Source organism: Olea europaea, chromosome 13 (assembly GCF_002742605.1).
Source record: "Olea europaea var. sylvestris chromosome 13, O_europaea_v1, whole genome shotgun sequence".
Lineage (NCBI taxonomy): Eukaryota > Viridiplantae > Streptophyta > Magnoliopsida > Lamiales > Oleaceae > Olea > Olea europaea.
In genome coordinates this window covers 2,270,463-2,284,913 of record NC_036249.1, presented here as the reverse complement: position 1 = coordinate 2,284,913, position 14,451 = coordinate 2,270,463, and the positions used below count along the sequence as shown (strand labels likewise).

Sequence of the window (14,451 nt, the reverse complement as noted above, 5' to 3'; positions counted from 1 at the left end):
CAGCGAAGTTGGTTCTGCAATTGTGGCTCGAGCGAGGTCAGGGGGAGACTCTAGCGAAATCAAAGCGTCGCTTGCATCTTCGAGGCATCCCACACAACCCTAGACCTAGCCTATAAACTTTAGTTAATTGCAACTCTAGTCCCTGAACTATTGGACATTGACAATTTGGTCCTTGACTTTACAATTTTGACAATTTGGTCCTTGGTCACAGATTTGCCAATTACATATTTTCCTAACAGTCTTTAACACAAGGACAGCCATCAAGGGCCAAGCTTTAGTTGATTTTGTAGCAGAGTTCGCCAATGTACCCGAGGTAGAGGCTGGAGACACAGGTTCGGGAGCTAGAGTAGTCCTGGTCAGCCCAGAAGGTCACAAGTTGAACTCAGCTGCGAGGTTCGGATTTAAGGTGACGAACAATGCAGCTGAGTATGAGGCGCTCCTCGCAGGCCTCAGATTGGCCCAAAAAATGGAAGTGAGGAGGCTACGTATCAACAGCGATTCCCAGCTAGTGGTAAGCCAAGTGAATGGCAGTTTTTTAGATAGGGATAAAACCATGTCTTCCTACTTAAAGATGGTGATGAACCTCCTCCCATCTTTTGAAAAATTCAAAATAGTACAAATCCCTCCCCTTGAGAACGCACATGCAGACGCACTCTCTAAACTCGCGAGCAGCAAGGACTCTGAACTACTTGCAATAGTACCAATTGAGCACCTCCTCACGCCGTCTACCGAGGCTCCTAAAGTGATGTGGGTCGGAGGAACCCCCACCTGGATGCAACCAATCATAGCCTACCTGAAAGACTAGGTCCTGCCCACTAACAAAGATAAGGCCTACAAACTGAAAAGGAGATCAGCTCATTTCCTCTTCATTGATGACGTACTCTACAAAAGAAGCTTTTCCCTCCCACTTCTTCACTGCGTGGGAGGAGACGAGGCCACCTACATTCTAAGAGAAATCCATGAAGGTGTTTGTGGCAATCACTCAGGAGGACTAGCCTTGGCACAAAAGGTACTGAGGCAAAGGTACTATTGGCTCACCTTGAAAAAGGATGCGCTTCAATTCGTGCGGAAATGTGACAAGTGACAACGGTTCTCTCCCATTTAGAGACAACCTTCGCAGGAGCTAACTATCGGCTCCAGCCCATGGCCCTTCTCCAAGTGAGGCGTGGACCTGATAAGTCCTTTACCTAAGGGCAGAGGAGGCACGAACTTCGCCATTGTGGCCATTGATTACTTCACGAAGTGGGTTGAGGCCAATCCACTAGCAAAAATCACAGAAGCAAACACCTCCAAATTCTTTTGGAAGAACATCATATGTCGGTTCAGAATTTCCCACTCCATAGTTTCAGATAATGGAAGGCACTTCGACAATAAGAAGGTCAGGAACCTATGCGAAGAACTTGGAATCAAGAAACACTTCTCAATGCCTCATCATCCTCAAGCCAATGGCCAAGTTGAGGCATAAACAAGACTATCAAACATGTCCTCAAAAGAAAGCTGGAGGCCTCAAAGGGACCCTAGGTTGATGAGCTGCCTCAAGTGTTTTGGGCAATCCAAACTCCCACGGGGGAAACTCCTTTCCTCATGGCTTATGCAACCGAAGCCATGAGCCCCGTCGAGATCGGTTTATCATCACCGCGTCTCCTACACTTTAGTGAAATAACTAATGACGAGCTACTGAGGTTCAACCTCGACTTCATTGATGAAAGAAGAGACAACTCCCAGTTGAGGCTCGCTACTTACCAAAGTAAAATGACTAAATATTTCAACTCCAAGGTGAAGAAGAGGTCTTTCTGAATCAATGACTTAGTCCTTAGGAGAGTCTTCCTCTCCTCCAAAGGGCCTGGCGAAGGTACCTTGAGCCCAAACTGGGAAGGTCCCTATAGAATCAAAGAAGAACTCTGACCCGACACCTACAGAATTGAAGACATGGATGGCAGGGCACAACCTCGTCCATAGAACATTGAGCATCTCAGAATTTACTACCAATGATTGTACTACATCGCTGGACGACCTTTCCCAGCTTATGTAATGGATTTTCAGTTTCAATAAAATGTCATTAAAGTTTAGATACTACTCTCAGCGTGGAAGCCTCGAAGAAGAGGTCCTTATACCCAACTCTAGGGTCATCTCGCCTGAACTCCAAGGCTTACTCCACATTCCTCCCTTTAGCGAAGCTGAACGTCAAAGGAAGAAGCCTCTACATGGCTACACCATCCACCATGTGAGGAAGCGTGGGAGCCTCGAATGAGAGGTCCTGATCCCCATCTTTGGGGTCACCTCGCCTGAACTCCGAGGCTCACTCCACATGCCTCTCGTTGGTAAGGCTGAATGTCAAAGGGAGAAGCCTCTACATAGCTGCACCATCCACCCTGTGGGGAAGAGTGGAAACCTTGGAGGAGAGGTCCTGATTCCCATTTCCGGGGTCACCTCGCCTAAACTTCAAGGCTCACTTCACACGCCTCCCTTTGGCGAGCCTGAACGTCAAAGGGAGAGCCTCTACATGACAGCACCATCCATCATGTGGGGAAGCGTGGGAGCCTCGGAAGAGAGGTCTTGATCTCCATCTCTAATGTCACCTCGTCTGAACTCTGAAGCTCGCTCCACATGCCTCTCTTTGGCAAGGTTGAACGCCAAAAGAAGAAGCCTTAACATGCACATCTCATCTACCATCGTTTCACCTCCCTAATTCGAACTCAGTGGAAAGATCCAATCAAATGACCTAAGTGCAATTTAGGCATTGTGGTTTATCTCAAGTGATGGAAGTGCGATCCGTCAAGTCATCATTTATATCGCTTGATTATTAACCCATCCTTAAGCTTGATTATTACAAGTAATGGAAGTTAAGATGTCACGTTCGGATTATTAACTCAGATTTATGCTTGATTATTTATCGAGGTCCATGTACTTTCATTGACAATGAATATTGAAAAGACATAATGTTGCAAAATATTGACTTTCGTTGACATTGAATATGATATTATAAGAGGGGGCCTGAGACTAGTACATCAGAATGAATTGAACGTAAACTATGCTACTTAGGTGGATGGTGGCAGTGCCTTGGCAACAGGCACCTCCACAGCTTGAGTTTCAAAAGTGTCTGCTTTCTTATCCTCGGCCGCTTTATCACCGACTGCTTCCTCAGCAGGTGTCTGAGGAACTTCATCAACAAACTCCAACCTAAGTTTTGATAGCTTGACGTTTGGGAGAAGCTCCTCAGCCCTATCCAGCACCACAGCATAGGCAAAGTTCCTCCAATGCAACCCGAAGCACTCGTACTCTTTAGTGAGATGAAAATTGGCAATGTAATCCTTCACTGCCTCTTCCTTCGTCACCTGGGCCTCCTCTCTCGCCCTCCCCAGCTCGTCAACATGCAATTTTATTTGGTTATTCAAGAAGTTATATGCATCCTTGGCCTCCGCAAGCTCAAGGTTTGCTTTCACCAAGGCCTCAGCAGTGACCTTCTAATTATTATTTGATGTCTCCACCTTCTTAGTGAGGGAGGGCACTTCACACTGAGACTCGTAATCCTCTTTCTTGCCTCTATTTGGGCCAATGTAGATTCCAACTTGGTCGCATCTTCAATCTTTTGGGCCTTCACTTCCTCCGCCTCAGCCCTTATTTTCTTCAGTTCCTCCTCAGTGGAGGTCAACTTGTCCCTGGAGGACTTATTCCTCGTCTGAAAGTCGATGAGTGTCTCCCTGCACTCAAGCACGAAGCCCAAAGTCCTCACACTTTGGCTGACCAAAGCCCTGGTGAGGTCTATCGCATCGCAGTTTGAGGTATGCATCTGCCACTGGTCGGTCCAGAACTTGTAAAAACTCTCTGTGGCACCTCGAACCTTAGTCGGCAGCGCATCCAGTAAAGCCTTCACCAGCACCTCATCACGCCCCGCAAGAAAATTAGGGGACTTCCCTTAAGTCCTCCTCAGCTTCTGCTTAGCCGCCTCCTCCTCAGCTTCCTCTGCTGCCCTCTTGGCAGCTTCCTCCTTAGCCTCCTCTGCTTCAGCTTTCCTCACCATCTCTATTTTCACTGTTTTCATGGCAGAGTCCAGCAGCTTTGGCTGAGGAGGGGTATCCTTGCTTGAACGGGACATTGATGTCCCGAACTTCCCGGAAGAGTTGGTGACGTGAACCAGCCTCCTCTTCTTGTGGGAGTCCTCAGGGACATTTTCTTTGCCCCAAGGTTCCTTCGCTTTCTCAGACTTTTGAGGGGCCTCCTCTATGGACCCCCTAGAGCTGCTATCCTTGGACAGCTTCTCCAACTGGCCTCTGACCCCTTCGTTGCACCGAAGCTTGGCTTCAGAGGCCTCACCCCCGCTGTAGAGGTTGCTCTCAGAATCGAAGCCATGTCTGGGACAGGGTACTCCCATTTCTTGAATTTATCTGCAGACACAATAGGTTAGCCCGAACTTCCCGGAAGAGTTGGTGACGTGAACCAGCCTCCTCTTCTTGTGGGAGTCCTCAGGGACATTTTCTTTGCCCCAAGGCTCCTTCGCTTTCTCAGACTTTTGAGGGGCCTCCTCTATGGACCCCCTAGAGCTGCTATCCTTGGACAGCTTCTCCAACTGGCCTCTGACCCCTTCGCTGCACCGAAGCTTGGCTTCAGAGGCCTCACCCCCGCTGTAGAGGTTGCTCTCAGAATCGAAGCCATGTCTGGGACAGGGTACTCCCATTTCTTGAATTTATCTGCAGACACAATAGGTTAGCACTGAATATCAATCAAGTACAAACTTGATCAAGTGGACGCACTTCTTACCCTTGGAAGCCATCACTTCAAAATCTATGAACTATTAGCTTTGGTCAATGAGGTGGTCAAAGTGGCGAAGCTTCAAAGGCCGCTTATATATGTCCTCTATGACCTCGAACTCCCCCTTGCTGAGCTCAAACCTCATACTTGAATATGCAAAATAAGTGGCAACAGTTAGCAAAAAATTGAGAACCTACTTAGCAAAATTTAAACATCTCAAGCTTGGACACTCACGAGCTTCGTAGTACTGGGTTGATACTGTGCAAGCTACGACCTTGTCCACTCAACCGCCGCCACTTTCCCCGAATCCAGAACCACGACTCCTTCCATCCCTTGATGGAAGAAAGCAGCCCACCATGAAGGGTGCGTGAGCTCCCTAGGGTGTGATATAATACCACCCTTTCAACTCGTCTTTACCCAAGACGCGATGCTAAAAAAGGGTCTGAAAGACGTGTAGAGGCAAATCCTTCCCTAATGACACTTCTTTCCACAAGAAGTATGACCCCACTAGCTGGTTTCACCCATTCGGCAGAACCTGGGTTGGTGACAACATAAAATTCCTAAGCACAGCCCTCAAGAAGTGATACAGAGGAAGACGCATACCTGCTTTGAACAGGTATTCACTTATAGCCACACATCCGGGCCTCAGAAAACAAGCCTTTTCGTGGGCCTCGGGTACTAACGTTTCCACGTAATGGGGGACGCAATATTTCTCCCTAATTTCCTTCAACTTCTTCAAGGTCATGTTTAACGCTATCCTAGCAACCCCCCATTATTCTTCATAATCTATAGGCTCTTCAGCCATGGCATAATACTCCACCTCAAAGTCCCCACTCAGAACAGCCCCTCACCCAACCTAGCAATGGTCACCAATTTCCTACTCGAAGTGGATTCCATATCAAAAAGTGAAAAATCGACAAAGATCGTAAAAGAAATGATTCTTGCAAAAAATACCTACGGGAATGACTAACAAACGAGGAACTGTGAAATGTCGAAATTTGAAATCGGAGCAAGACTTTGGACGCTGGAGACTCAACGAAATGCAAAAAACACAGAAAGCAAATGATGAAGAAGGGTTCAAAATGGGAGTCTTTGACCTTTTATAGGGAGCCAAGACGAACGCCAACCCTTGAATGAAGGCCCCATAAATCTCAGCCCTCCAATTCTGGGTTAAATCCGAAGCGTAGAATTCAAATCGTTTTGAAATCTACGCCTCAGATTCAAATGTGCTCCTCACACACCTCTTCATACGCGTTTCCTTCTAGAAGGCCCAGTTGTAGCCATCATTGCCCATTCAATGCAGCAGTCTACATGTCTTGGAAGTCGAAATGGCTCGGCTGCCTCTTCTTGGTAACATGCACAAAACATCAAATCATTGGCACAAACATCGAAGACAATCATAACTCTTCACAAGCCTCGGTAGGTTCGATCCACTCATAGCTTCGGCTTCTTATTCTGCTTCTTCGTAGTTCAGCCACATTTCCACAAGCTTCGGCAGGTTCGATCCACTCACCGCCTCGACTTCTTCTGTTTCTTCGCAGTTCAGCCACCTTTTCCAAGCACAGCGACACCACCACTTTCAACTTCAACCATGATATAAATATCTATATTTGGACTTGGGGGATTATTAGTCAAGGTACAAAAAAAAATTCTCAATTTTTACCCCACACCCTTCACCACAATAAAAGTCCATGCATTACATAAAATGACCATACTTGGACTTGGGGGACTATTGTTACGTGTTGACACACTTAGCCGACCCATTGGGGTTTATAGCCCACTTCTGCCGAACCACGTAGCATCTTATCTGATGCCCCCATGCCAACAGAACAACACTAGACGTGGTCAAGTGCTACCGCCGAAGCTAATACGCCGATGAGATCTTGCAGCTGAGGCCCTTCCTCCGAGGTCCTGAGGCTCTCAGCAGCACTCCTCCACAGAGATTCGGTCTTATACAAGGATCCTTTCTGAGTGATTGATGGGACACCCATCATAGAATACAAGTGCATTGTCTTGTTAATGTAGTGGCTGAGCCACCAATTAATTAATGTGTAGCAGGTTAGGAAATCAAATGTGACACATATAATTTGACATGTATACTTACGAGATGAGGCCACATGTACTCCCAACCAAGGGCCATGATCTAAGTTGTAATACTATAAATACTTCTCCATGTATCTCTCACAGGGTAACGCAAGATTCAATACAAGAACAAATACAACATTCTTTAAATTTTACTCTCTTGCAATATATATGAATTCATACTCGTATTCTACAAAGATCGATTGGTAATTATTGTACAATCGTTATGCAAACATCTCGCCGGATTTCGAACGTTGTCGTCCTGCACCTTTGAGTCGCTCCCACGCCCCCTTTTGCTATTATTTCTAGATCGTCTACGTGTCTTAGCGTGTTGGACCGGGCTTACGTGTGCACAGATGAGTCTGGTATCTGTTGGCAACATATTCTGGGATCAACATTGCGCATATTATTTATTCCATACATAGACGTGCAAAGTATGTGCTTACTACTATAGAGAATAAATTTAAAAAAAAATGTTGACCAAATGTCAAATTGAATTAAATTAATCTTTATTAAGTCTAATTTACATAATGTACCCATAATTTTATATCATCCGTTTCACTCATCTAATTTCCAAATATGGTTATCTAAGAGGAAAACAAGTAATGATCGTGATGACATAAGCATCTTAAGCCTTGAATCTATAATCTTAGAAGACAAAGGAAAGAGAAAATGTCTAAAGAAAAACCAAAGTACTATATATTAAGAATACAAAATAATTGTGAATATTACATTAAGTTGAAATAACACCGACAATCTTAAATAAATTATTGGGACCTACTTATAAGCACTTAAACAAGTAATGAAATGAAAATAAATGTTAGAAAAATAATACAAACCTATTATAATAACAGAGTTAAATTCAATTCAAACTTGTCTACAAATCTCTTTTTCGTTTTTATATGACAAACGTTTAGTTGACTTCAAGCCAACTCTTTAATTTAATAGTGGTACACTTGTAGTAGGAATTGACAATTATCGTATGGGTTTAAGTTGTAAAAGTCATTTCCCAATTAATTAATCCTAGAAGAACAATGGATTGGATTTTGATTGATAATTCGATTGAGATTCGAATCCAACAATCCATTAACTAAATAAATCAAATATGGATATTGATCAATCCGATTCGATAACAACTCGATCTGATTTATTATAATAATATATTATATTTTTTATATTATCGCATAATTTAGAGTTAATTATTCCAATCGTCATTGAACTTAGATCAATGTCTTTGATTGATCATTGAAGTTTAAAATGTCGAGTTTTGGTCAATGAACTTAGGTCTATGTCGAGTTTTGACCACTGAAATTTAAAATATCGAGTTTTGGTCACTAAATTTAGGTCAATATCTTTTATTGCTCATTGAACTTAGGTGTATATCTTAGATTGCTCACTAAAATTTAAAATGTCGAGTTTTGATCAATGAATTTTGAAATATGTCGTACATTACTCACAAGCATAACTGTTAAATTTTGAAAAATATCGAGTTTACAGCGAATAATATACAACATTTTTCAAAATTCAATGAGTAATGTATAATATTTTTAAAGTTCAGTGGCCAAAACTCGATATTTTAAACTTTAGCGAACAATCGAAGACATGGACCTAAGTTCAGTGACTGAAATTCGACATTTTTCAAAGTTCAGCGGCCAAAACTCGACATTTTAAAATTCAGTAGTCAATCAAAGACAAAGACATAGACATAAGTTCAGTGACCATTGGAACAATTAACTCCATAATTTATGACACTGTTTTTTCCATTTTGAGAATTGTATTATACTTTACATGTAATTTTTAAATAATAAATAATGTTATATAATAGTATAATATTTTTAATTGAAATTTTTTTGAAGAGATTTAATTTGTTTATTAATTAGAATAAGATAAAACTAATAAATAATATATTGATTAGATTTACTATTGTAATTTGTTTTATTACCTAAAAAACAAACAATTAAAATGTCCAAAATAATTTACTTTGTTCAAATTGATATTGTTTATAATTAAAATCTTATTGAGCCTATAATTTTTTCATGAGAATAATAAATTAAACTATTAAACACTTACAATTGTCAAATGATTATGATTAATATCCCACATTGAAATATCACTAAATCATTGGAAGAGGGGAATCTTTTAAAAAGCTAATATCTTATATTGGAATATTAATAAAGCATTCTAAGAGGTGTCTCTTTTAAAGAAGCATAACTTGGATTAAAAAAAAAAAAAAACGATTTGGGCCTTCTAATATAATAAGTGAGTTCATCAAGATAGTTCAAATATTATTTAAAATAAATAATTAATTAAAATCTTGTTGAGGCTATAATTTTTAATGAAAAATAAATTTTTATTTTTCTAATTTTTTCAATTTCGGGTCGGGTTATCGAATCGAATGTCCGATAACATAGCTAATCGCATTTTGATTTAATATTTAAATATCTGTCGAATTATTGGATTGAATTTGTGCAGATCCGATCCATTGACAGCCCTAAGGCCTGTTTGATACAACACATTTTACATGAATTTTTTCCATTCTCCACCTAAATGCGTTGTTTGATTGCTAAAAAATTATATGGAATTTGTTTTCCAACTTCTTTCCACACGTGTCAATTCCTTGTTTTTGTTTGGTTTTCTGGTCCTCTTTTTTAGAACAAATTCTATCCGCAATTATTATAAATTTTGTCCTTTTAGTTAACAATTTTCATGAAAAAAGTCAAACAAACACCAAGATAAAAAATTTCAACAATTTTCACATGAAAAATTATATCAATCAAACATATTTAATATTCAATTCTCAATAAAACATCAATTCAATTCTCTAAAATTCGTTTTCTTTTTCTCCAAATTTTATCCTCACAATCAAACAAACCTGGTATTATTGAGGAACAGGCAAGTCAAGATCTGACATGTTCCTCTCTTTTTTAGTTTTTTTTCCTCTCTCTCTCTGTGTTTTGTATTGCACTAATTTTTTAAGCTTATTTCGTTACTTCCCATGGCAGATTAGATTATTGTCTGCCTTATAAATTAACTTCGTGGAGTAGGCTATTGTAATTTTCTGTTCACAACCACAAAAGATACAATTTTTCTGGGTTTTCCTTTTTGGTTCTCGCATCAAATTGTCAAAGATTCAACCCAAAAAGCTCATCGAGATGCAGGAATTCAAGACCTTTAAGAAGAAAAAGATGTGGATTTATTCTCATTGATTTCTTTTCCCCATAACCCAGCAGAATCCCAATTTGTCGTCTTCTATTACTTTTCTTTTGTAATTTTCTGTTCACAACCACAAAAGATACAATTTTTCTGGGTTTTCCTTTTTGGTTCTCGCATCAAATTGTCAAAGATTCAACCCAAAAAGCTCATCGAGATGCAGGAATTCAAGACCTTTAAGAAGAAAAAGATGTGGATTTATTCTCATTGATTTCTTTTCCCCATAACCCAGCAGAATCCCAATTTGTCGTCTTCTATTACTTTTCTTCTAATAAAAATAATGTCTCTTCCATTAACCACCTCCAACGCCGCCGTTTCGTCTGTTGCCACTCTCAAGCTCCGCTCTAAAATGCTGTCGTTTTGGTTCGCACCTACCACCCGCCCTCCTGGCCTTGACCCGTAGAAGTTTCACTCTTATTTTGCTTTTATCCAATCTTTTTTAGTTATATGTGAAAGAATGTGCAATTTATTCATGCGGGGATAATCTAGATTTTAATTTTTTTGTTAATTTCAAACACTTGATAGCGCACACACAAAGCACTTGATTTTAATACATATGCTTGTCATATTACATTGTGATAATTTTCTTGCAGCTTAAATCTGTTGAATTGGGAAAACAAATAATTAATTTTGCAAATCAACGCATTATGATTGTGTTAGCTTTATATACGTGGTTATGCATATATACGCACTCATATAATTTTTATACGTTATTAATACGGTGGGATTGAGAGTATGAGTATGTATTATAGGAACCCATATAGCTTAAACCATAAATCAGATTGTGAGGGACTTCCAGGGAATTGGGGAAGTGGGGCTATGTCAGTTGAGCAATCATTAGTATTGGACTGTGAGAAGGGGGAGCTAGTGAAAACTTTAGGCAAAACAGGGAAGAAGTGCGGTGTTTCAGAGGCGAAAACAGTTGCCACTTTGAAGAGCCATAGCGAGGCTGAGAGGAGGAGGAGAGAGAGGATTAATGCTCATTTGGTGACGCTTCGAGGTCTTGTACCTGGGGAAGAAAAGGTTGGTGATATCTTTTGCTGGTTATGATCTGGAGTTACGATAGTATTTAATATTCATGTCTATATTTGTCATAACTCGCATGGCACATAATGTATGTTCTTGTGCTCTTTTGTTTATAGTCATGCTTGATTTAGTGACATGAGTGAAGTTCTCTGCATTGTTGGAATGATCGTCACAGCTAATGGGATTCATACTTCTTCTGAGAGATTTAGTGTGTATCACTTTTTATTCATTTCATCGAAAGTGTTAAATTATTAAGGAGATCCATACTTGTTGCCTGAGATGTGAACTATCTCTAGTGATACATTTTCATGAAAGTGAGAAACATTGGTGATCCATGCAATTTTCTGTTGGATTTGGTTCTTATTGACTTTTGTACGTTTCTTTTCATTGATCATTTCGTGTGTTTTCTATTTATTGATCATTTGCTTCAGAAATCACCATGTTAGCTGAAAATTTCTGCTCCTCGATTATCTTCTCTATCTCTGTTGCTGTTTTTTTCACATGAATTCTACTTTTGAGTTAAGCTTTCTTTTTATTGTAGATAAATCCAATTCTCTATATTTGCTTACTATTTATACTTCTGATTCATGCTTAATATATGAGCCATTTGGTTAAAGAAGTAACTCCCACATACAAAATATGGGAAAAGAAAATTGAAATTGCTTATAATCACTGTGCAGGAATCCCTAAAGTCAATGCAAGACTTTAAGAACCGATGCAATTGTTAGCCTCGCCATTGCATTCAAGATAATGGTTATATTGACGAAACAGTAAAATTATTAAATGATGTCTACCTAACAGTAAAACCTAATATTTTCCCTGGCTGATTATGCTTTAACAGAACTTGCTATGTGTATATACTGATAAATGGCGAATTTGGTGCAGTCAGTATGTTCATGTTTCTGTCTGAGGACGTAACCTTTGAGGTTGATGTTCTAGAGTATGCCATCTTATTGGTTCTTTGAAATTTTATACTACTAATAAACAATAGATATGGTGCAGTAAGGATGTTTATGTTTTTGGCCTAGGATGTAATGTTCGAGCTTGATGTTTTTAAGTTAATGGTTGAGATTAATGTTTTTGGCTAAGGATGTAACGTTAAATGTCAATGTGCTGTACTATTGTTTAATTTGAAAAACTTGGGGTTGTTTGCCGACTTAAAAATTATAAAAGCATTTAATCATTGTCTTCTTCTAAAATGGTTGATTAGTATTTCATAATCTAAGGTCACAGTAGTCAGGTGTCTGCATATAGAAGGTTTTGATTGGATAGTAGGCTACCTACCAGCTGATGTGCTATGATTCTTTCCAATTTTTCCCCATGGACTTCTTTTTAAATTATAATAATTTGAGTATTCTTATATATTATTGCAATATGATTAGAATTCAGGTCATACTTTACTTAATTTAATATATTTTTGTGGTTTGGGGTTACGTATTAAAAGAGACATTTAGAGATGGAGTATACATAGATTTTGAACATGTAGTAAGTTGCTATCACATCACTTTCATCGTCACACAATATTGACATTTGACTTAATTGAACAAAATTATGTTGCAAACTGTTTGAACTGAACAAGGCATAAGGGTTATTACTTTGACAATTAAGTTTGCATAAAATGGAGTTGTTGCTCATTGGTCTTTGAATCTGTCTAACTTGACTTTCGAATTCATGCTAGTCAGTCTATGAGTTGGCATATTAATGTCAATCGAGATATAGGAAGATTTTGGGCTTGTTTGAGCCCCATTAAAAGGCTAAGAATGTATTTTAGAATATTAGATTGATGGAGAATGTGTGGTTAAAAAATAAGGAAAAGATTTGAGTTTGCTTGTAATATTATTTTATTGAATTATGTGTGGTTGAAGAGAAGAGAGAGAAAAATGCATTTTGAAAATAATATGAATCAAACAAGGGCAAAACTTTAATACATAAGCGTGTCCCCCTTTAATAATTTAAGCTTTTAGACGAAGTGGTTCAATATGTTATAGGAGTTGACAAAGATTGTTATTTTAAGTCTTAAGACTCTCTTAGCCAACAATTATTTTTGAAAAATGTACATGCATAAGATTTTAAATGTAAATGTTTTGATTCCGAATTAAATTTGCCTCTGTTGTATATCATGTCAAGAACTTATGTTTAAGCTTAACTCTTTTTTTTGGTCACCCGTTTGTCGATAGATGGACAAAGCTACATTACTTGCGGAAGTTATCAGCCAAGTGAAACAGTTGAAGAAAACTGCAAAACAAGCCAGTGAAGATTTACACATTCCAACAGATTCCGATGAAGTGAAAGTTGAACAACTTGATGACGATGCAGTAGATGGATCTTTTTCCTTCAGGGCTTCTATTTGTTGTTATTACAGGCCTGATCTGCTGTCTGATACAAGGCAGTGTCTCAATGTGCTTCCGGTAGATTTGGCAAATGTCGAGATCTCCACTCTGGAAGGTCGGGTGAAGATTGTGTTCTTATTGACTGGTAGAAGAGACAACATGAATAACAGTGCTGATGCTCGGGAACTTATAGTGAGTTCGATTCACGGGGCTTTGAGTTGTGTCGTGGATAAGTCGTCCGAGTCAGAAGAATTATCTCAACTTACGCTTCCGCACAAGAGGCAAAGGGTTAGCTATCTCGACTATCCTTAGTGATTTGTACGTCTTTAAGTCGGTGTGAAGTGATGAAATGCTGCTACATGGGATGCATGGAAATTGAATATTGATATTCAAAAAAAAATAAAAATTTGTGGGGGAAGTTTTGAATCGAATTTCGTAGCTCCAAGTTTCATGTAAGCTGAAACGTGGGATGAACGTTTTGGTGCTATTTTAATGTATTGTGTTGTATATATTGTGTAATCGGTTCATACTTGTGACACTGGAATAATATTTGAAATAAAAAATAGAGGTTGACTATGAACTTCTATAGCATGTTTGTTAAATTGGGCTTATAAGTATTGGACTACATATCAAATGTGCCTTTATGCATCCAATTAGCAGTCTCGACTTCTATTGAGTGATATTTTGTTTGACCAAAGTCAATTCAGGTCGCGATAGAGAACATAAAACAATAAAAAGGAGGTTCCGATCTCATCGACTGGTTTCGAGTACAAGGACTTGTACTCATGATCTTGTCTAGAAAGGAATTGCAGCAGATTAAATAAGTCATATTTATTTGGTTCTCATCCAAGCACCAGTGGTCTAGTGGTAGAATAGTACCCTGCCACGGTACAGACCCGGGTTCGATTCCCGGCTGGTGCATCTGTATCACACTTTCTTACTTGGTATCTTTTATGATAACGTTTTGCATCATTTTTAGACCCAAGTCCACTTCTCTTGGATGAACCCTAGGTTAATTTTTTCGTTTAAAGGAAAACCTTTGGTTAAATTAATT

General features: G+C 39.3%; 1 protein-coding gene and 1 non-coding gene across 2 annotated transcripts; both read left to right on the top strand.

Moving 5' to 3' along the window:
• Nucleotides 1-10,100: 10,100 nt before the first annotated feature.
• On the top strand, nucleotides 10,101-13,985 carry LOC111407256 (transcription factor bHLH30-like). The gene is made up of 2 exons (XM_023036637.1): nucleotides 10,101-11,064; nucleotides 13,245-13,985. The coding sequence occupies exons 1-2, from the start codon at nucleotides 10,777-10,779 to the stop codon at nucleotides 13,707-13,709; spliced, it is 753 nt and encodes a 250-aa protein (XP_022892405.1). The 5' UTR covers nucleotides 10,101-10,776; the 3' UTR covers nucleotides 13,710-13,985.
• Nucleotides 13,986-14,247: 262 nt separating this feature from the next.
• Nucleotides 14,248-14,318, top strand: TRNAG-GCC. The gene has a single exon. It is a non-coding gene; the product is annotated as a tRNA-Gly (tRNA).
• The last annotated feature ends 133 nt before the right edge of the window (nucleotides 14,319-14,451 follow it).

Bases quoted from the DNA above. Each gene is read 5' to 3' on its own strand.
- LOC111407256 (XM_023036637.1), top strand. From the start codon at position 10,777: ATGAGTATGTATTATAGGAACCCATATAGCTTAAACCATAAATCAGAT. The intron at 11,065-13,244 runs GTTGGTGATATC...GTTTGTCGATAG, and splicing joins TTGTACCTGGGGAAGAAAAG to ATGGACAAAGCTACATTACT.